Below are 24,626 nucleotides of genomic sequence, written 5' to 3' on the forward strand. Positions count from 1 at the left end.
AAAAAAAAAAAAAAAACGTCCAGTTTGAGGGAAAAATTATATAGCGAGCGGAAAGAGGAAGAGGAAAGTCGATTATTTTGAATAACAGTTTGGAACGAAAAAAACAAAAAAAAAAAAAGCATTTTTAAAACTTTTATCGCAAAAAGATGAGGGTGTAAACAGAAAAGATCTCTAGAGTGCTGTGCAACATTTTCATGTTGTTATTAAATTCGCTGTTCAATTTATATTCGTCTCGTTACTGTTTTCTCACCTCCGTCTTCTTTCGGCTTTCGTCCGTGCGCGACGCGACGTTTTCAGTAAATATTCGACGACGTGATTTCCTCTCGCGTACAACAAATTCGCGTTTGTAGTTGTGGGAAATTGACGATGCGGACTGCATCTTTGAGAAATTCGCAATGTCTGCAACGTTTACCGTTTCGATTGTGCTTCCATTCATCGCGCTGCACTCGAAATTGTGCTTTTCTCACCCACCCGACGGTGTGTTTCAATCTTCTTTCTCTCTCTTTTTTTTTTATTTAACAAAAATACACGCTCGCAATCTTGCTTGTGAAAATTCAAATTAAAATTGCTTTTTATACATACAATTCTGTGTACATCACTTTGTGTTATTTTGTGTCGAGAGATAATAAATCAATATTTATTAGTCATGCGTGAACACGCCGTAGCTAAACAAATTTAATTAAACGCTAATTAAATTCAAACTGCGCTTTTATCGCGGTGATGATAAACTCTCGCCTCGTATAAAATAGCGTCGTGTAACAACGGGGTGGGATAAAAAAAAAAAAAAATGATCATTGGCTCGCGCGATCCTCGCGCTATTCGATTTCCGTTTAATTACAGTGACGTTCGATTTCTCTCGTCGAAAGTCGAGACGCGCCTCACTCGCGCTTATCAAACTTTATCGTCCACTCTTCTCCGGTTTTCGTCTTGCGGCGAGATCTCTTGCGTTCGATCCTTGTTTTGTTGGCGGAACAAATACGCCGGCGTCGGAGTTTGCCAGAAGTTTTCGACGCGGAGATTGTAGATGTGGTGGGGTCTCCGACGGAGAAAGTTTGCGAGAAAGGGAGAAAAAAAAAATCAAATCAAGTTGCTAATTTTTAAATTATACCGCATTTGCCGCGAACACTCGTATCGATGCCGATATTATATATAAATTGTGTGTTACACGACACAAACATTGAAAGTTTTTTTTTTTTTTTTTTTTATCGATATCTCCGTACATTTTTATACGTTTGTATCAGATAAATGTTTGTGAGCGTTGCGGAAATTTTCATCTTTTTTTTTTTTCTCAGACAATTTCATCGTACACCGCTACGTATCCGTAGCGAAATGTCATTTCCGCGCACGTCAAACATTCCGGTGTCCCGATAACGCTATTAGTTTGGGGTATCTTCCTCGGTGAACCGACAACCGATCGCCTATTGTCCGACACATAACCGTCGGAGAACGACGAGTCGTGCCATTAGCAATTGTCGGAAGTCGAGCGAAGAGCGGCCAAGTTTAGGTGAACGTAGTGGAGAAACTCTTCGAATCGGTTGTCGATGTCGTCGCGGGGAACAAATACGAGAAACTTCACGAGACGCCGCCGAACCAAAGTGTCAGAGGGGAAAGGAATCGAATTAAAAGGGTAGGGAAGATGGAGCAAGAGCTTCTCTCTCTCTCTCTCTCTCTCTCTCTCTTTCAATTCGTCTCAGCTCGTTCTCTCCCCCTCCCCTTCCTTTTAATCGTCGACAGCTAGTGACTGTGTTTAGTTAATGCGAGAAACGTGCCTCATCTGTTCCCTTTAGGGTCGCCGATTACGTTCGTTTAATATGCAAAACGATTCGACACCAAAGTTCGCCGAGTCGACTGGATTATCCCGCGTCGTCTTTGTCATTGCGTCCATTCGGTGTGTTTGTACAATGCACGATATATATTGCAATGTCATGCGCGGCAACAAACAACCACAGTGATATGTGAAACCTGACGATTATTGAGTCTCTGTTTATATAGTTATATAGTTATGTAGTTATATAGTTATGTTGAAAAAAAGCAACAAATTGCCATTCAAGCTCAGTCGGAATTTTTACTTGTGCTGATAATTTTTTTTTCTTTCTCTTCCACGTTTATCCGAATTTTTACATTTTATATTCATTTAATTTGTTAATTAATATTAAAAAATTTTCCTCTCGCTCGTTCGGCAATCATTGCAAATTTGGACGTTTTTACAAATTCCATTAGAGTTACTTCTACTTTTTTATTGTGAGTTTTGTGCATCCGTGAAGCATTTCCTTTCTTCTTCTTTTTCTTCTTCTTCTTCTTCGTCTTCTTTTCCGGCACACCCTCTTATTCTATTTCTTTTTCATCTACTTCCGGCGCTCGACGAGCGCGCGTTTCGTCGATCTCCTCCTCTCTTGAAAATATACTTAAATTTATTCATTCGCTTCGCGCCAGTCGCTCGCTCCATTAAGATATTAAAGCGGCGTTTGCCCGGTGTCTACCTACACAGGTGAGAAACTTCGCTATTTTACGCCGCCATAAATGCGAGAGGAAGAGAGGAGAAAGCGCGTGTTAGGGAAACTTGCCGCACACAGTTGTGTGTACCCCGCGGAACAGAATGAACCAACGGACTTTCGGCGCATACTCATTTTGATGATAGTCCGAGAGAACGGATTAACTCTTCACATGAGACATATATATATATCTCTCAATGAAGTTGTAAATTACTTAAAACATTCTCTGTACCGGGTAAATAGTAGTAATTTTGGCCGGCAATAAACCTCATCCAGAAAGTTCAGAGATTGCGCGTGCCTGGCAATGAATTTTCCAGCAGTTTACGTGAAAAAAAAAAAAAAAAAAAAAAATTGGATCTTTCTTTTCAGGTCAGACGGACGCGAATCAAAGCGTTCGTTGGAAACAGTCGGTTTATTCGTCAAGTAGGACATGAAGAATTTTTATGAAATATATATATGTTTAACGTCGCGTGTGTGTGTGTGTGTGTGTGCGCGCGCGCACGGCCGTGTCTTTTGAAGAATTAATTTTGCTCTGTGTGAATCTCCCTTTTAATTAGTCATCGCAAAAGCATAAGAGAAAAGCTTTCGGACTTCTCTCACCGGAGACACTCTCACGGTGATTTAATTGAAAATCACGCATAGGTTTTTGTTTACTTTAGTTGTGAGAATGTAATTGGCGCATATACAGACGTGTGTGTTCTTACACAATCTAATTAACAAAGAGGTTAAATAGATTTTGTGTATGTGTCAAGTGTACCGCGTGATGCGGCACACGTTGCGCGCACACGCGAGAAATAAGTTGCACGTGACGTGGTGTCGCACCGGTATTAAACCACCAGCAGCAATGTTGTTTGCCAGTGTGTCAAAATTCTCTTCTCGCGTTATTAATAAAAATATTACGACAAATTGTTTGTCATAATTACATCACGTAATATAAAGATAAGATATGAGGATATAGCGTTTCGTGTAAGATTTTTCATTTTGCAAAATGAAATATTACATAAAATGAAATATTCACACAATCCCCCGATCTTTTTAAGAGCTCTTTCTACTCTCTCTCTCTCTCTCTCTCTCTCTCGCGATAAAGTATTTATTGGTATTTATTGGTATCGCGACTGTGATGAAGATACGTGGCTTCATAAATAATTCTGCGCTCGCTCAGCGGCGCGCGGTATCAGTGGTCTTTTCATAAGAAACGACCGCATACAAACTGCGAATTACCACGGTTCTCTGTGAATAGGTCAAACAAGCTTCTTTGAAAATCCCGGCAATTTCTCGACCCGGCAAACAGAACCGGAAGCGGAAAACCGGGGGGAACCGCGGATTTGATTTGCGACAATAATAAAGGACCGCTGTCTCGTATGAAATCGTCGCGCATGTGTACACACGCGCCGGGAAACATCGCTTCGTTTATTATTAGGATAGAAGAACATATCTCTGCCCATCCGCGGACGAATCTCATATTAAGAGATTGAAATTTTCGCGTTAATTAATTTGCGCGGTGTCCTTTGTACCTCTTCTCTCGCTTCCGTTGCGCGCTTCCGCTTGTGCGTGTTATAAGCGACAACAAGTCTCATCCAGAACGTTTTCAAGAAAACGTTTGGACTCTCAACGAGGCTATTTATTTCTTTAAGTTCCCGCCCGCCCGCGCGCGCGCGTATTTTAAATACGGTTGGCTGCATTCGGCGAACTTGGCGAGAACGCGTGCGGCCGCTTTGAGAGCGAGCGCGCGTCACAACCACGCGCGAGATGAAATTATCATAGTTTTGTAAAACCGTGTAAACCGCGCTTTGACCAAATAACAGCACGTTGCAGCTATGTATATACAGGATGTCCCAGAATTGGTTTAACATCTCTCGTAGGCAGGTAGAAGAAATAAAACTGAGGTGAAAAGTTTTATACCATTTTGCTAGATTCGCAATAGTTACTGAGATTTTAATTAACAAAGATCTGCGAATAAGCATGCATCGGGCTGTCCTACGCGCGTAAGACAGCCTGATGCACGCTTATTCGCGGATCTTTGTTAATTAAAATCTCGGTAACTATTGCGAATCTAGCAAAATGGTATAGGACTTTTCACCTCAGTTTTATTTCTTCTATCTGTCTACGAGAGATGTTAAACCAATTCTGGGACACCCTGTATATACGGGAGAAAGAATACTTTGCGTCGGGGAAAATCTTGCCGAGCCGGCAAACGTTAGAAAAATTGCGGGAGTTTCCGCGTAACAACTCTGGGATCGCGGCGGGAATAGAACAAAAAAAAAAAAATAAAAAAAAATAGATAAATAGAAAGAAATTGTCGAAAGTGCAGATATCTGTGCGGATATTCGTTAGATGTTCGCGTCTTCCGCTGAGAAATTTGTTGAGAAGCCGGAGAAAGTCTGTATCCATGGTATTTAAGATCCACGGATATTCTCTTCTATGATATATATCTTGTCTATGGTAGCTTAGACTTATATGGCGCGCGTATAGAATGGAAACTCGGATCCGAGAGAGAAAGAGAGAGAGAGAGAGAGAAACCAAGATCTGTGCGGAATCAAACTTTCATGAAGTTTCGAGATCTGTAGAATCTAAGATCTATGGAAGTTGGAATTTATACGGGAGTTATAAGATCGGGAATTGGGATCTCTCTCCGAATAGTTACACGTGGTCTAAGAGAATTGCGGAATCCTATGTGATTCGCGACTTCGCGCGCTCGACTTTGTAAAGATTTTGTAAAAAAACCAAAAAAAAAAAAACTTTCTCGTTAGTTCGAATTTTTTTCCGTGAAAACGAAAAAAACAAAAAAGTTTTGCTATCGGCAAGAAAAATCTGTTGAGTGTCTATTTGTCGGCGCAACAAAGACACGTTCTCTGTTGACGAAACAAAGATCTCAGCGGATCGAGCAAATTGTTTCTGCCGGCCCCGTGTGTGAGCGAAATGAATTTTTCTTGCTAAATCTCTAGCAAAATCGCGTTTTTCCGCAATCTTTCGACGCGACGAGCAAATATACAGCTTAATCGTTTCTCGAAACAAGACTGGGAGAACTACAGCGTGTTATACGACGTTAGGCCTCAACCCCCGGTCGCGGTAAACTTCGGAAATTTCGTTATAACGTTATTCGAGCGAGTTAGCGTGGGTGTCGCCAAGTTTGACACTTCGCCCTGTATTCGCACCTGACACTTAACGTTAAGTCGGGTCGTCGCGGAACACGAGATCCCTCCTGTGTTTACGCCCGCCCGCGCGCGCGACTAACATGTAGAACCGCATTCAGCGCCAAATGGGCGGCTGCCCGGATATCAAACTTGGTTTGTTTACATCTGCTGCGTTTGACACGTGATCAGCGAGACGTCTCGGGCGATATAAACAGCGAGAAACTTGCTCCCGATACGCGGCTCCCATAGATATCGCAGCTTAGCTCGCGAGTCTCTGTAACTTTATATTAACTTTACCTCCGATAATTTCAATATATATATTCTCTATATATTCGATCATTTTCTCTGTTTGGGTGAAATTTCGATTCGGCATCTTGATTGGAATATAAATGCGAAACGCGAAGAGAAATTTGCGCGAGAATGCGCTCGCTCGCACGCACGTATTATGACGTACTATATATATAATTCCGTGGGAACGCGGTAATGAAAGTTTCGCGAAGGACTTTGGGGGTTAACACGACCGAAATGTATATACGCGCGTACACGCCGAGAATTCTCTCACATCGTACAAGAGATCTACGACACTGCGCTTTGCCGTTGCCGCCGCGATACGCGCTACCGGGTTTTCCGTGAATCTCCAAGTTGGCGCGCGCAGTGTAGATCACACGACGCGCAAAATTACAAATTCACCACCGTAAGTGTATTCTCGTCATTCAAAAGGAGCGTTGTGCCATCTCGACGCATAACTTATTTACACCGCCCATTGTTAGACGAAACAGTCGCGCGGAGACTCTCGCACTCGGGTGGAGCTTATTATTTGAAGACGAAGAACACACACACTCGGAGGTGGGTCTATACACGCGGCTTCTCAGACATCAGATACTATTAGATCCCCCGCATTCATAGATTTACGTGAGTCTTCAATCTGTTTGTAGAATACGCAAAAGATACATAATTCATTTCTCTCTCTCTCTCTCTCTCTTTCTCTGCCCTCTCATCTCTTCAATAAAGTTACTTTCAGATGCGAGGAATCCGCTCGTAACACTCGTGCTTCTGAAGACTTGATATCCATACCTGTTTGTAGGACAGAAATTTGTAAAAGATCATTTAAATGCTCCTCTGCCGAATTATGAAACCACCTACCGGCTGACACATAGACGTATAATATATAGACTGCGCGTTCCCTAAAAAATGTCTTCAACGTTGAGAGAGACAACTGGTGTTGAACAGTAACCTCATCTTTGTCTAGCGAAGTAGTGGGGGAAAAAGAAGTCTTCGCTGATTGATGGAATAGTAGTGGAAAAGTGGGGATAGAAAAATAGTGGGGGTGAAGAAGAGTGAAAGAGATTAAGAGATGATGGTAGGTTAGGTGATATGAAACAGTAGGCCCTGATCCCACCACAGACATTGATAGACAGAGAAAGAGGTACTATTCAAAGTATGTTGTCTCTCTCAACGTTGAAGACATCTTTTCAGCCAAACGCGCAGTTTATATATTATACGTCTATGGGCTGACATACGTAGCGAAACTAATTATGGCCTTTTTAAAATAAACTTGCAATAACCACCTTTCAGAGAGAGTAAACAACCGTTAACAACTAGGTCTCACCAATATATGTATATATATACAGGGTGTCCCAGAATTGCCGTACAATCTCTCGTAGGCAGATAGAAGGAGTAAAACTGAGTCGAAAAGTCCTGAACTATTTTTTTCTATTATTTATACTAAAGGAGTAATTATTGAGTAAATCAGGCCAATCAGCGCAGATCTTTAGCCAGGCGCACGTCAGTGANCTGATTGGCCTGATTTACTCAATAAGTACTCCTTTATTATAAATAATAGAAAAAAATAGTTCAGGACTTTTCGACTCAGTTTTACTCCTTCTATCTGCCTACGAGAGATTGTACGGCAATTCTGGGACACCCTGTATATATTGCTTGTGACTGCCATGTCTAATTATCGGCGGTTTGCTATTTCTGTCATATATATATTTTACTGATTATTTTCACTTATTGTTAATTTTCTTTATTTTATATATATATATATAATATATATTTTTTTTTTTTTTTTTTTTTTTTTTTTTTTTTTTTTTTTTTTTACGAAACCGGTCCCGAAGGTGTGCGGCGAGAAATAATCTATCGTTATTATATTCCGTACTGTTTAAAAAAGGTTTTTTTCTTCTTTTTTTTTTTTTTTTTTTTTTTTTTGTTCTTTTCTTTTTCTTTATTTTATTTTATTTTATATACTTTTTTCTCCTCTTTCGAATTACTTTATTATTATTTGTTAATTTGATTATGAACTAATTTTATATTCAATTGTTACGTTGCGTTCTATGTGCTACCTCTTTATATTTAATTGTTATTTACTACTTACTTGTTGTGTACTAATTTTTTATTTAATTGTTATTTAGCGCTTTAGGGGATATCATCCCAGAGCGCTTTATAAATAAAACTGCATTCATTCATTCATTCATTCATTCATTCATTCATTCATTCTCTCTCTCTCTCTCTCTCTCTTTCTGCTCTCACTCTTTCTCAAGTCTTAGATATACGCAGAAGCCCGATAGTTTTTCCAAATGTAACCGGTTATTTTTGAACAAACATTTGTTGATTCCGCTGATGTTACATTATTATCCATCCGGCTCTATTAATGTAGATATTTGCGACTAATTTCAGTCGAAGATATTGAAAGTTTTATACGTTCAAAAGTTTTTCATGCGCGTGCGCATAGACTCGGTAAACTTTGGAAAAATTCACGACAGAAATTTCTTTTCGCGCTCGTCCCGCGACGTCGTAGCATTGATAGCGCGAACTCGTAAACCCGAATGGAAACGAGTATCTCCCCATTTCAGTCGCATAAAAACATCGCAAACTCGTCTCGCGTATCATCGAGCACAAGTAGTGGAATATCGATCGACACACTTTACTTGTATATCGGAGAGCGCGATCGTCGCGCGTATAAGCGCGCGACTTCTTGCAGCGAAACAGGACGGAAGATGGGATGGATCCGCGCGCAAAATAACATCTTCGCCGTAAAACCTCGACGATGATATCGTCTATTTGCACCTAGTAATGGCGGCCGTTGGAGATACTTGCTTCCTCCTGTGCTTGTAGGGAGTGAGTCGAAGGGTGGGAATCGCAATTTGCTTTACTGCGCCGTAAACGGGACACGTTGCGACGGAGAGAAAAAAAAAAAAAAAACAATACCGCGTGGTCGGCCACGATGAACGGAACGACAAATCACCCTGGACTTCGTCAGCGCTGAAGTCGTTTCACTCTTCGTTTTTTTTTTTTTTTTTTTTGTCAAAGCGTTTGTTCTTTATTGAATTTTCAGCTATTACCCAGTGCGTCAAGTAGAATCGTGTTAAGTAACGCCGAGCGTCACACGTGGGTCCAAAAAAGTATTTGTACATCCACATTTAATATAATAATAATGCACATAATAGTTTATAACAATAATATATCTTACAGTAAGGTTGGAAATTTAGCATTTGTTCGAAGAAATTACGAATGCTCGAATGCGTATCGATGTGTCGCGGGATAATTCAATACGTAGAGTGCAAGATTAAAAACTTGTAGGGAGTTGAGAGTCAATCTTTACACCCACTGAGGAAGGGTAAAAATATAACCGAAACGTTTGGGATATCAGAAAGCCTAATTTATTGCAAAAGATCCTGCAAATTGTTCCAAAACGCCAGTATACCTATTATTAATTTATTGGAAATACCACATTGGAACCTGAAGAAACTACTTCATCATATTATATTAGATTAAAAACTTTAAGAGAATTTGTATATTTCCTATGTAAAACGCAAGTGTACAAATAATTTTTTGGCATTCAAATTTATGTATTTTTTTTATTAATTTTGTGTAACGCATTGTTAAAAAAAATATTACTCATCACATCGTCACTCCCTACGTACAGTCGGCGTCAATGAATCGTCTCGTAGCCCCGGGAGCTAGGGGTAAGAGAGACGGTATTCCCTAGGAGTAAGTACTGCCAACGGGCGCCGCACTAACTAACTGTAGCAGATTTCGATGAATTGACCAATTACAGTATTTACTGCTAGGGAATACCGTCCCTCTTATCCCTAGCTCCCCGCGTCCACAAAACGATTCATTGACGCCGACTGTACAATTACATAAGTGTTACATACGGGATTTTCAGCAATTTTTTTATTGCATGGTGACACTTAGAAAGTCATGTTCTTTGTGGTCACCAAATATTCCAAAAAAAAAAAATTCATAAATAAGGTAAAAATTAAAAATCGAAAGATCCCTTAATTGGAGAAACTGTATGAAGCTTTAAACTTTTAAACTGCTCTTTTCTAAAATTTGCGTTTTGGAGAGAGAGTTACGGGGATTGTACGTATAGGGAGTGACAACATTATCTCGGCACATAATTGACTATTAATGAATACTGATTTTGTTAATGTCATTATTTGTTTATATAAAGATATCATACAAAACTACTGGGTGTAGAAATACTTTTTGGATCCACCGTATATGTGTCGAATAGCATTAAAGTATGTATATTAGCTGAGAAGTGTGTATTGTGTGTAGTATATAAAAAGAACTTTTGCGCGAGCACACGGTACATCGAGCCGCGAATTTTTTGTCCTGACAAATGAAACGCGTGATCATTTCACGTGATTTCCTCTTGCTGAACACCTGAGTTTTGTATAAGCGTTCGCGCAAAAGAAGTGACAAATATTGCTGCATATTTCATATACGTTTTGTACATTTGTAAATGTACATATACATATATATATATATATATTGTATATATATATATATATATATATTCTTTCTGGTGTGCGCGTTTCTCTCATCCTTTCGTTCGACCTCATTTTTCAATGTCGTCACAGCTGAACAATACGCGACAACTAGGTTCGCGCCGAACGAAAACGCTCTCTCTCTCTCTCTCTCTCTCTCTCTCTCTCTCTCTCTCTCTCTCTCTCTCTCTTCTCGCGGATACTTTGAAGACTACACCGCCAAAAGTTTCCGAAGTTTGGAAAACACACGCGCTGATCTTTTTTTTTTTTTTTTTTGAAGGCGAAGAGAAGAAGCACGACGAATTGCAGGCGCGAGGAAAAGTCAAGATTTTCTGGACGAGGAGAAACTCCTTCAAAAAGCTTTATATACACGCTTCCGCTCCACTCAGCCGAATTAGAAACCGAGTAATCAGTCGAAGTTGGCGGACCGTTCAGTCCTTTATTCACACACGCGCTCGCTCCTATTCTTCCACGGAATCGATTAGTCGAAAGTAGCGCTCGAAGCTGCCATTAACGCAGGCGAGAGATGTGTGTGTTACGTTCTCGAGCTAGCCGCCGCCACCGCACAGCTTTTCTTCGTGTTGTTTGCCAAGAAATCAATAGCTCGCACCCAGAGAGAAGCTTCCGAGAATAGAGGAGGTTGCTCTCGCAGGTTGAATGAGCAGCTACACGCAAGCCACCCGAAGGTGTTCCCATCCGTCCGGAAATCGTGAAAACGGCAATTTGCTTTCGTATATTTTTTTTTTTTTTTTTTCTGTGTGTTTTTGGTTTTTCACCGATTTCTATCCTCACGCGCGTGGTGCGTTCCTCTCTTTCTTGTACTACGATTACAAACCTGCTCGTGTAAACTTGAAATGTGTGCGTAAAATATATCATGCGGGAAATTACTCATAACAAGAGAACGATGTAGCTGTTCTACCTGATGTTACGTTCCGCGAGGAGCTTAGGATACTCGCAGCCGTTAAGTTTCGCGGAGCGAAAGGAGCTCCGGAGAGAAGTTTGGCTCGTGCTCTCTCTCTTGTGCTTCCTCATTTAAATCAATATGAAAATTGACAAAGTCCGCGCGACAACGTTTACGCGGTAGTTCTCCCCGCGCTGCTGACGGGGAAGTACTACCCTACTTAAGTCCCCGTGTAAGGCCGGGGAAATTAATTTATTAAAATTACATTATTAATTGCCAGCGCTTTCGGTACAACGGCAAGTGGCGCGGCAGACGAGTTCGCGAAGCGATCAAAGACGACTAATTACACATTCCGGAAACTCTCAACCGCCTAAAACTGACACTATATGGACGTGTATTGCGCGTCTCTCGCGTCCCGAGTTATATAATTCACGTTTCGTAACTAATCTCTGTCGTCAGGTTTAATTCCCTCGAGAGAGAGAAGCGTGCAGTTTTGCTCTCCCCCCATGAACATCGAACGTTCGTAGATTCGCGTATATATATATATGTATATATATATATATAGTTGGTCGTACGCTCCGCGATTCCCGACTTCTTTTTTTTCTTTTTTTTTTTTTTTTCGGTGCACGCTGCAAGCAACGGGGCGTCGGCTGGCCGGAACGGCATCGCGGCGCCTCCGCTTTGAGTTTTCCAACCCCTACAATTCCCCGTACACCCCTTTCGTTCCCGTTTACACCACCAGCACGACGCGACGTGGCGCACAACAAACGGCGTGCGATATGTTCTCGTATTTCCCCTTCACCCCATTCCTTTCCTATCCGACGTCCTTTCGACGAGACGTATCGCCCAAACCCTACACACACGTGGGGCCAAAACGTATTGGCCCTTCTAAACATTCACCTTCCTTCCAACTGTTTCGACTTTTGTTGAAATATTTTCAAGTCATAAATAGAGTATCGGCGCCCGCCGCACTCTACAGCACCGCGGCACAACACAACGCAATACTCCGTTACGTCGATTTGTCGTTTGACATTCATACGGCAATTTGTTCCGCGCGGTAACCTGATCTTCATTTTTTTTTTTTTTTTTTTTTTCACCACGAAAGGTGCAATATAAAAAATAACAAAAAGGGCGACTACCGTGCGTGTAAAAAGAGTTGCGCGTTGCGAGATCGATTCGTTTGTCACATATATATATTTCGGTTTAGCTTATTGGAGAGAACCTAAAAGTTATATCGCGCGAAAACCCATTTTCGGAAAGTTAACGTAAGCCGGACGATTGCCGTGAATAAATTACGGGATGATGACGCCGCGGGGCGAAATTCCGCCTGCGCGCGCGCGCGCGCGCGGAATATAATGCTCTATCCCGAACTACTCTGAGAGGCGATTCTCTGTCGGACTTCGCGGTCCGGAGCCGTTTGCATCCGGCTGCATATTTCACACGTCGCATGCCTCGCCATATTTGCATCGCGGCCTCGTAATCTCGTTGGAATACAACCGGCCGCGAGACAGACACTCGCGTTCTCTCTCTCTCTCTCTCTCTCTCTCTTTCTCTCGTATGTTGCTCGCCAGTTTACCGTCCCGAGTCGCTTATTATTGTCGCGCGCCGTTCCCGCGGGAGACGTCGAATCCCCGCGAACCGGGGGATGAGGGATGTTGCTCGCGCGCGAATGTCGCGAGAATGGCGACAATGGCGGAAAAAGCATCGACAGCGTGCGCGCGACGGACACATTCGCATTCAAAAGCCGCTCGAAAGTTTAACGGCCACGCGCGTCCTTTCAACTTATTTGCAGTCAAATTGATTAAATTAAAACATGTTTTTTTTTTTCCCCCCCCTCTTCAAATTGAGTTTGTATACGGTCCGCTATGTGAAACACAGGGCACGCGCGCGCGCGCGCGCGCGTGTGTACGCGCGGAAATAAAAACGAAACGTGTACAAAAACGTTCGGCGTCGATACAGAGTTACAAAATTAACTGCGTATATCGACGAAAAAGTTGAGGAATGATAAAAAACACAGGCCACGTTACACGAGAGCGGCGTTACAAAAACCGGCGAAAAATAAAACCCGGAATGCGCGAGAGAATGTCATTTCTACTGACTGCGATGTGGGTGCCAACAAAACGGGGGTACTGCCTCACGCGAATTTTGCGCGGTACAGCACTCGACGGCAAGTCATATACGGCGGGGGCGCAAAAAAAAAACGCGCGCACGTCGGCTAATTACGACGCTAATTTAAAAAGTCTTGGCGACGTTAACATTTCTCATTAAGAGGGATAACAAGCAAGCCCTACGGTCGAAAATAACGAAGTCGCGGGTCCGAAAATAACGAACTCGCCGTGGTCAAAAAAAAAAAAAAAAACATTTCCGTCGGCTCTGAGCAGACGCGGTTCCAACGCGTGTGACGCGCGTGGGCGATAATTATGACCCTGGTTTTGTGAACAAAAGAGAGCTACGCAAAAAGTATGACCCAGAAAACTCCACCATGTCGTGCGACATCCACGCGCGTGCGAGTCGGATATTTGGTTTTCGAGAGTATAAACAGAGACCGTGCGACAAAGAAATAAGGTAACGACACTGGATTAATTTCATAGTTTGTGACGTTGCTTCTTTTGAGTCTCATAAATCTTTCAGCAAACCGTAACGTATAAAGAGAGATCCGAGTTATATAAAGAATGATATATTCTCAGTGTTTTCTTTCGTTAGGTATGTATTCTCGAATATATGAGAACGTAAATGTAGTTATCGAATCGAGAGTGAGAGAGAAAAGGAGAAAGAGAGAGAGAGAAAGAGAAATCGATATCTCGCATGTGGAAGTGGGATATATTTCATCAATTTCATGATCCATGCTCAGCGCTCGGAACGATACCGCTCGCAGGTCAGATTAAATTGTATCTTCGTCGACTAACGGGCGCATTAAATCTCGTAAGCTTCGCCTGATGGCGGATTCCGCAGCGAGTTACGTCCGCGCGAATTTCCCGGCGTCGGAGGGATATCCTCCGTCGGCTTAACGTCGAGGCGATGTCGGGCGGCGGTGACGTCGTCGTCGTCGTCGTCGTCGATGCCGCCGCTGCTTGGCGATTCAGCTCGCGGATGGGATCAACGACGCACGTAATAGGGAAATGCGCCGCGGAGCCATTTCGGACCCTTTTCCGACAGCCGCAAGGGCGAACGGCGATTCGATGATGATTTGGTAATTTCATGGCTCGGCGAAGCGAGAGTCGCGCGTTAAAAGTGATTGCTGACCCGGATGTCACGCGTCCGTCCGTGATCGCCCAATAAGATCGCGAAAAAAACAGGATATGATTCCGAAGCGGTTCAAGAAGATCGATCTGTAAAGGAGCTTTCGCGATATAAAATCAAGTTTTTTATATTTGTAAAAAAATGTATAAATTAAATAAACGTACGTATCGAATTGCAACCAATCTTGTTTGCAGATGTAAAAAGCACGTTAAAAAAAAACAACTTTTTAGATCAAAGAGATAAGATCGAAATCTAAAATTGACACGTGATATTAAATTTTATCGCAAAATATATTTAGCGCAACTATATTTAGTTTTGTGTTTCGAAAATTTCATAATTATCGGTGTAAACGAACATTCCACGTTTATATCGATGTGTTTCGAGTCGAGGAGATGGAGAATGTAAATACTTGAAATACAATCGAGTTTTAATTAATGGTTTCATTTTCATTTAAAAGAAATATATCGCGCGCTCTCGATGATATTTAAAGGAAATATCGTCGTCTCGCGTTCGGGCGCCGTGTTATTTCCGTTAGTCTCTTCTCGGGTAAATATAATGACAAAATTATATAACGACGCGCACTATTATCACTATTAACTGCAGTTATTAACGCAATTACGCGGGTAACATAATGTCTATTTTCAAACTAGCGCGCGCGCGCGCGCATCTAAACACAAATCGTTGTTGACGTGGTTTCACTAACGAACGAGTATTTTCGATGCAATTAACTGACATCGATAGTTTGAGATTTCGCTCAACTTCGGAGCAAATATATCGGGACTTTATTCTTACTAATACTACCCTAATATCGCGATGTGATGACATGTCTTTTAATATAGATTGTAAACTCTGTCGGTTCGTTGGCGAACGCTATCTCGTTTTTTTTTTTTTTTACAGTCAATTTCTTTTCCAACTGTTTTCTGTGTGAAAATCGAGAAAAAATACGTATACTTTTTATCACTTTTGAATCAACCTGTATACTTGTGATTTATTACAAGGGGATTCGTCGCTCGGTTCGCGTTTTACGGACATTATCGGCGGGGCTTGTCGTCGGCCAGGCATTTGGCCCTTTATTTTCCGACTTCGCGGAAGGAAGAAAAATAGACGATGTTCCTCGCGGCGCCTCAAGATCGTTACTTTCCAGATCTTTCTCTCAGTGGAAGACAGAGGAAAAGGTCGGACGCATTTTCGCGGCGCATCGATTACGGTATTCGGTAATTTTGTGCTCCGCCGGAGCGAGATAAAAAAAAAAAAAAAAAAAAAAATATATCACCGCGCGTTATTTCGGCACCGTCGATTCCCATGGAAGAGGTGCTCGACCGGAAATGAAAATGTGATTGTTCTCCCAAATTACGTTCGACTGATTTGATACGGGTGAGGAAAGAAATGTTTGTTACTCAGTCATTGGAAAGTCGGCGCATAAAATCATCAAAATAATATAAACGTTATTGATTATTAATATAATACGCATACATATCTAAATAATAACATTAATTTTAGACGTATATAATAAATTTATGCATTATATATATACGTATATAAAATGATATAATTTATAAAATATAAATCAATTTTAATACATATTTAATAAAGTTTTAAATAAGACATAGTCATTTGTCAGATAAAAAATATTCTGTCAAAACTCGTTTTTTTTTTTTTTTAAATTTAGTGGAGTTTTCTGTGCTGAAAATTTGTGTTTACTCAGCTGAGAAATGTCAAAGCGAAGAAAAATATATCTATGAATTTCAAGAAGGTTCGCTTCGCGAGACAAGCCGAGGGGTAAGAATCAAATTTGCTGTTCGATTTGTGATTGATCGATTGTCCGGGGGGGTAATTCCACGCTTCACCCGAACGTACATTAACAAAGGGTCGTAATAAATCGATTTTTTGATACATCTTGAGAATTGCGAGTTGAAAAAATAACAAGTAGAAAAAATTGCGACTAGAATCTGATTTTGTCATTTTTCTTTACAATATGTCAAATATATTTTGTGTGTGTTACTGATTATGATTATTACACTGTGAACCAAAGACATTTCGTGAAATACTCGAAGGATCAGTTAGGTCGGATTCGAGCGACGTTAATAAAGTACAATTCTCTAGTGTGTTCTTCTTTTTCTCTCCGACTTTCAGAAGAATAAAACGAAGCGAAATTAATTGAATTAGCGTAGATAGTTCTCTCTTACAGCAGAAAATCCGTTCACAAGATATTTTCACCATTTAAAAAGAAATTAACAATAAAATTCTTTGTAATACACTTATATCACACACGCACACACACACACGATAAAGGAAAAAAAAACAAACGCTCTCGCAAGTCTTACAAAAAGTTATCAACGAATTTATCTAACCGCCAACTTAGGTTCTACGTTTGCGAGATTGGATCGGCAAAGAGAGAGGCTGGGTTCTCGATACTCTCCTACTCGATCTCGAGCCTTTGTAAGTCGCGCTGTAAGTCGAGAATGAAGATACCAAAGGCTGCTTGCCTTTACCTTGCTTGAAGAGGCAAGAATAAGAGGCCGAAGAGGTTCGAACACGCTTGAGGAACCGGAAGAGTCTCGATTCCGGGGAACTTTAAAGAACAATCGCCCACTATACACCGCAATTCTTATTTCAGTCGTTGTATTCTTTTGCGCTCGCGCGCGCGTGCACACATACACATACACAGAGACGTTCGATATCACAAAAGTTTATTATTACATTATTCGGTTTTTTATGTTTTTTGCGGCGTTCGTGGAATCAAAACATTGCGGAAGGAAAGCTCGGTTAAATTAATTTCAAAGATAATTTCAACACACACGCGAAACATCTCTGTAAATGTTTATCTCTCCGTAAAACTTTTCTTTCTCTTCGGTCTCTTTTGTAATTATCGAAGTAATTACCCGATTTATAAATCGATCTGGCGCACGGGCGCTTGTAAACAAGTAATTGACCATAACTATATAAATGTACGAAATCCAGCCGACCGGAAGTCTGGGTTCTCTCGGATGGTTCGGAAGATCGATAAAAAGATTGGCGGAAATTCTCGCTCCTTGAAGCTTTGTGCCACGTCTCCTAAATCGAAGGAGGAGGCATCGAAGGCAGTCTTTCCTAACCAGCAAGAGAAATCCGAACACAAACCATTCTTATCCGATTCGAATAACTTTCAGAAACATTTCTCTCTCTGTCTCTCTCTCTCTCTCTCTCTCACTCTTCTCTATTGTTCAGTGTCTTTGTTTACACCGCCCTCTTGTTTCTCGATAATTAAACGGGAGTCGATGTGTTAATTAAATTATCCCGCCGTGTTTGACACGTGATGTGACAATGAGAGATACGTTGCCATAATCGATAGTCACTTGAGCATTCATTAGTCGCAAATATCACGGCGTAATATCATACAACGATATAGCTAGCGTAAAATTAACTTGATATGGTTATTTATATTTTAATTATTATTTAGTTATAATTTACAATGTGTGAAACGGATGTATGGAATTGCAAAATGAGTGCGGTTTACACATACCACATTTGTTTCAAAATACAGATTTTGCTTATTAGAGAGGAATTTCAAATGACAACGAGAGGTGATGATTTATTGACGGGTTCGTTTTTTCAATCTGATTGCGCGCCCATTGATGAAAGAAGGAGATTTATCTCAGAATAACCATTTTTTTTTCTTGACGCGTACATTTCAACTGTCTAGACGTATTATCCTTTGCTGATAAAAGTTATAAAATTTTAAATAACGATTTATCATTAGAAGAACGAATGTTTTCTTCGCGCAGTTCAACCGTTTACCTCTTTCGCGTCGTCGTTTCCATTTCTCGCCGCGCAGGGGATTCATTTCTTCCCATTTTGCCGTCCGAGAACATTTTCTCTCGCAAATAGAATGGTAGGAACAATTAACAAAATAGCGTTCGAATCGGCACGACCGCTAAAGTTAATCGCGACATTATCGTTACATTTAACGTGATCGAAGACGATACTTACTTAACCCGTTCTTAAAGATCTTTTAAAATTTCGACGATATTTTATTGTTTTTATTTCTTTTTATTGCGTGATGACATTGAGATATACCTAACGTATAAAGCGGTATAGAGAAGGCACGTCTATAAAAAAAATAAATTGAAATAAAATATTAAATTTTTTCACTCAAAAAAAAAAAAGAAAAAAAAACAGAAAAACCGCTCGCTGAAAAGTTAAAACGTGCAAATTTTCTTCCCACTCTCTCTCTCTCTCTCCCCCGTAGCTTTTTCATTTTCAGTCCCTATTTCCATTTCGAGTGATGGAAAAAGAAGCGTATTCCACCATTTCGCATTCGATATTTACTGCCGACCGCGAGACGCCATCGCAATTTTTAAAGGAACGTCCTTAAAGGTGTTTCTTCGCGCGCGCAAAGCGAACTCCGGGCGGTGGTTTACCGGAGGCTATTCGGATATTTCCAACCCTCGAGGCACGACAATTCGTATCCCCGATGAAAACGTTGCCGACCTAAACGAGCTCTCCGCGATTCCGAGGGTGAACGCGAAAAAGCAGAAGAAACGAACGAACGAGCGAACGAACGAACGAAACGAAGCTCCCGCCGTCGTGTTGCCGTCGTTTTTTTGTATTCTTCTTGCGTTTTTCCGTGCGCGATTCTTGCTTTTACCGGATCCTCATTTATGCGAATTCGCGTTTACACGGCATCAGGTATGCACAGAGGGAGAAGCGGTTCGACGATAATTTGCGAGCACGCGCGTTGAAAAGTACGTGACCCGATGAAACGATCGCAATCTCAACCTTACAAAATAGTCCGGTATTTGCGATTAATATACGAAACAATATCAGTGCCGAAAAATCAACGCTTCTACAATTATAAAGCAATTTGCACGATGTAGATATGATTTCCATTGCTTATGATTGTAATTAAGCTTTTAATTAAACCGCAAATTGCAATAGGTGAAAATTCTTGTGCTCTGTTCGTGACACAAGTACGTATACACGTAAAGTAGACCGTAAAGTGAACCCTCGTGTGTGTTAACCCTTCTTTGCATGATTTTTTTTTTTTTTTTTTTTTGTCACATATTTAGTTTACAGTTTTTGAGTACCTTTTTTTCTTCACTAAATGTTATGATTAAAATTTCCATCATCATGCAAAGAAGGGTTAAGATTGTACCTGGGCGCGTGTTTGCGTTTTTTCGCACGGCACTCTGCGCACGTCATACATTTTAAAAAACGAAGCAAAAAAAAAAAAAAAAAAATTGTAACTTACATCGGTCGTAGCGGGAAAAGGTCAGTTGATATTAGATTCGAAACGTTCAAGATCAGCAATATTCCTTCGAGCCTTTCTTTCCCTCTTGCATTCCTCAACGAAGAAAAGCTCTTTCGCTGGGCATCTTCTGGATAAAGCCACGAAGGAACGAACGAAAGGTTTGCATGCCACGGCTGCACGAGCGTGCGCTCGATATTCCGATATCCTGATATCGGGAGTGTTTCTCCTCACGACATCCTTTCGCCGCCTTCTACCGGGGATACACACCCTCTTCATGGAATTTATTATCCTCTCTCAACCTGCACTCGATGCACCCCCTACGCTACGGGGATCCTCTGGAGACCACCTTGCCGAGGATTCGGCAGTTTCCACGCCGCGATGCCAGCTGTTTTTCCATGGGGCTCCAAGTCGTGGAAAGTTCTGATCCAGCTGGGGACTTTAATAGCTCTTTCGTTCTCGGGAAACTCTTGGGAACGAAATCCCGTAATCGATTGTCGTCGGAACTGATAAAAAATGTACGGATAGAAATGGCTTTCTCGAAACAACGCGCGAAAAGCTCCACGATTACGATACCATTAAAGATTCGTACTTGAATCCTTTGTTTGTAAGTTAATATTTTTGCGTTTACAGAAGGATTCGCAAAATTTTACTTTAGCATAGAGATTTTTTGTTTCTCTGTTTAAAAAGTTCAATTGTTTCAATTGTTTAATATATTTTATAATACAACTCATTGGTTTATCTGCTCTGTTTGTTATAGAGATTCGCATGTCAATATCACGCTGTCTGATGTCTTCGGCTGCGCATCAATTCGATTGAAGCACTGCAGTGTCCCTTCGGCTACGCTGAAGGGTCAGCGTGCGCGGATGGTGGATCAGCAAAAAATGCGATAGAAACGCGCTGGAGTACAATCGAAAGAAAAAGAGACGGCGGAGAAATAGGAATAGGTTTATCCCTCCCTCTTCCCCCCCAGATGAAAGAGCGCCATGTGCTCGGACGCACCGATCTGGCGGAGGAGGGTTACCCTCCTCGGCATAATGTTACTGCTGCTGCTTTTGTGGGAAGCGAATGCGGCAGAGGGCTGCCCGAGTATGTGCGCGTGCAAATGGAAGGGCGGGAAAGAGTGGGTGGAGTGCGCCAACCGCGATCTCAGAGGGTTACCACAGGGCGCCCGAGAAGAAACGCAGGTGCTCGATCTGTCTGGCAATCGCCTGGTCAGCCTGCAGCCGGAGTGCTTCCACGCTCTAGGCCTAATTAACCTCCAACGACTTTATCTGAGCAAGTCTCACATCATTCAGATCGCTTCCGAGGCGTTTGTTGGATTAGTCGGGCTGGTAGAGCTGGATTTGTCTGAGAACAAGATTGAAAAGGTGCCCACGGAGACGTTTGCGTCCTACCCGAGTTTGATGCGACTTATATTGAACGGAAATCCGATTAAGGAGATACGCAAGGATGCGTTTCACCGTCTGGTACATTTGACTAATTTGGAAATTAGCAAATGCTTAATAGAAGTCATCGAGGAGAATGCTTTTGAGGGTCTTCAGTCGCTGGAGTGGCTCCGGCTGGACGGCAATCGACTTACCCACGTGCCTAATCACACTTTGCCGTTGGGAGGTAGTCTCAGGGGACTGACTCTTCACAATAATCCGTGGCAGTGCGATTGTAAATTGAGGATTCTGCATAGCTGGTTAAAGGAATCGGCTCCGGCAGCTCCGCAGGAATCTGAGCCTGTTTGTAATTCTCCAGCAAGACTAAAAGAACGACAAATAAAGAGTCTCAAGATCAATGAACTGGCCTGTCTACCGCGTATTGATCTTCAAAATCATTTGGAGATTTACGAAGGTGGAAATGTCACTCTGCAGTGTGAGGTTTACGCGATACCGACCGCTAAAGTCTCTTGGTGGTTCAACGGGGAACCGTGCGAGCTGCAGAACGAGAACGATTCTATGGCCAACAGTATTTCTGCATATCCAAGGTAAGTTAATATCAAATTCTCGTCAGAAGCTTCGTCTTGAAGCTGTATTTTGTTTCGAACCGCATTCTCTTTGATCTGTTACAGATACATCCATCGGCAACGAGGCGGGACCAACATGAGCAGTGCGTTGTTTCTTTACTCGGTCGAATCGCTCGACGAAGGAATCTACAATTGTATCGCGGAGAATAACGCGGGTTCCGCGGTAGCGAATCTCTCTCTCCGTGTGCTTTTTCGCGAAAAATCCACAATTGAACCACCCGTAGACAATCCCAGTTCCGGTTATATAGTCGCGATAGCAGCGGGTGCGCTGGTAGGCACTCTTTTCGCTCTAACTTGTCTAGTGGGAAGCATAATATACTGTGTGAAGAAACGGCGTCGCGATCGCAAGCGCAACTCAAAGGCGCTGGTGACGCAGAGCAAGTCGGTGCTACCAATAACGAAGGACACTACCAGCAGTTCTTGCCGTAAGGGAAATGGCAGCCTGATCGGCCTGGAACATCAACAGATGGTCTCTTATACCGAGCGAGAGATTAATCGCGCGGCCACTCTGGAGCGCCGAGAACACTCCAGAAATAATTTGGACCGCAATACGTATCCGGTGGCCAGTCCGGTCGCCAAATACCTGACCGAGCCGGATCTTATCAACGAGGTGCCCGAAAACACCGAAGTGGGTTACGGTCAACTCTACGGACGACATCAGCATACCAGTGGTGCCGATCGGCAGATCTTGGAATATGACTCGGGTTATCCGTTACAACCTGATCTGCGGCCACCGCCCGTTTTGCCGCAGATGAGCTACCTGGACCAGGATGGCTATCCGTTGAATTTCGGCTTGCCCAAAATCTCTTTCACCGCCAGCACTCTGCCGAGACTTCGACAGCGTATGGCGGAGCCCGGCTCGGCAGCGGCGCCCGCAGCCAGATACTCGCGTGAGGCTGAGTTCCTCGCGAGATCACCGGGTTACGATCCCGTTTTGTCGCGAACCGATGCTAGGTACACTGTCGAAGGCTATCCCTATCCGGTACATCAGCATTCGCAGCTTCAGCAACTTCCACAACATCAGCAGCTTCAACAACAGTCCCAGCAAAGGATGTCATCGCCGCCGATTCAGCCGGTCGAGCAGCCAATTCAGCAGCAGTTGCCTATTCAATCGCCAGTCTCGCCAGTTGCCATATTCCCGGAAGTACCATTCATACCGTCACCTCCGGCGGCTTATAGAGGCGAGACGACTCCCTTATCACCGAGGTCTCTTCTCGGTAAAACCGCTCGAGAAGCCGCAGCTGCGGCCGCCGCGAGAGCGGAAGAGCTTCAACCACCGAATCATCCGGAGAGTCCTGATGAGGGCTACGTGGGAGACGCTATGGATGTGTGAAGAATCGCTAATGCCGGTGAAGAGAAATCTGTTGCAAAAAAAGTGTGAAATATGACTTTATAAACTGACTTTTTTGTCTTTTTTTCTCACGTAATTTGATTTTTACGTTTTGTAAACCTACTTTGAAGTTTTATCCAGGACCAAAAACTTTCTCTCTATAAATAATCTAATGTAATAACTTTTACTGCTTAGTTTCTTAAACAAAAGCGAATATATAGAAAAGATGAAGTTTGAGAATAAGTGTCGCACAAATATTTTGATCGTTTCGGAGAAAAAATATAAAATAGGTTGAAAAAACTTTGTGCACAAATTTGTTATGTATCACTTGTAACAAAATAATCGTTATAGAAAGAAAACATGTTTTTGTTTGTTAACATTTATTGATTCAGCACAAAACATTGTCTATTTATGTATATTTACATTCCAAGTTTCGAATCACTTTTACAATCTCTTCTCGCGCGCATCAGACATCAGGCATGAAGACCTTAACGAAGCTACGAACAACCCGAATTACCGACATCAAGGAGGAAATCTGTCCTCGTCACTCTACCAGATTAATTCACGGAGGATAACAGGGTCCAGGATGTGATTGGCGGAACAGGGCCACCCGAGACGGGTGCGAACAAAGGACTCGTCCTGGTGGTGGAGACGTAATAGATTAATCAGAAGGCATGTCTCGAACGTCGTTGCGGTGCACAGTTCTCATCAGAGTTAGGGAGGACAAGACAGATGTTCGCCTAGGACTACGCAGCGATTCTCTCGCGTTCGCGCATCTGAGGGAAATCGACTTCAAAAAATTTACGCGGATCGCTTTTATATGCGGTGAATGCTTTTTCGGACACCAAAATGGCGACCGGATTTATTTAAACGGCGTGTCGCGCACTTGTGAAATACGACGACGACCGTTGGACGCGCTCCAAGGAGAAACGTTTCGATTCGCGCTGAAAAGGAACCAAGATGGCGTGACTGATCCTTAAAGTGATAGATAAATGTTTGGCGGACTCGATCGGGTGAAACGCGTCTCCGAGATCCCGCGCTTTCAGTGTCGCGAGCAAGGACGTGACTGGTGCTCAAAATGGCTCTGGTCCCACCTTCTCTCTCCTCCACCCAAAAGATTTGCTTAGAAAATGTGAAATTAATTAAAATTAATTGTTCATGTCGATCAAGGAAAATTTTAACAGTTACGATAAATTGGTGATTGCTGGAGGAGCAAACTCAATAAGGTATAACGATAATAATAATAATAATAATAATAATATTAATATTAATATTAATAATAATAATAATAATAAAATAATAATAATAATAATAATAATAATATTAATATTAATAATAATAATAATAATAAAATAATAATAATAATAATAAAAGTGTCCGTTTCACTTACAAATATTACGGATATTTGAGAGAATATTTTACATTATGATTTACATTTTACTGCGTCATCTATGTAACACAAGTTTTACAAAAAAATATTTTACAGAGTTTTGAAAATCTTATTATTATATTG

The 24,626-nt window shown here is 41.9% G+C and overlaps 1 protein-coding gene across 2 annotated transcripts in view; it reads left to right on the forward strand.

Moving 5' to 3' along the window:
- The window catches only part of LOC109859112 (leucine-rich repeat-containing protein 24-like), a 118,238-nt gene extending 93,903 nt beyond the window's left edge, over nt 1-24,335 (forward strand). For both annotated transcript variants that reach the window (XM_020437024.1, XM_020437025.1), the window contains exons 3-4: nt 20,530-21,744; nt 21,829-24,335. In XM_020437024.1, the coding sequence (XP_020292613.1) occupies nt 20,756-21,744; nt 21,829-23,116 (2,277 nt within the window). In that variant the 5' untranslated portion in view covers nt 20,530-20,755 and the 3' untranslated portion in view covers nt 23,117-24,335. The remainder of the gene's footprint in view (nt 1-20,529; nt 21,745-21,828) is intronic.
- Nucleotides 24,336-24,626: the final 291 nt, after the last annotated feature.

This window comes from Pseudomyrmex gracilis, unplaced genomic scaffold, assembly GCF_002006095.1.
Source record: "Pseudomyrmex gracilis isolate BER0280 unplaced genomic scaffold, ASM200609v1 scaffold_239, whole genome shotgun sequence".
Taxonomy (NCBI): Eukaryota; Metazoa; Arthropoda; class Insecta; order Hymenoptera; family Formicidae; genus Pseudomyrmex; species Pseudomyrmex gracilis.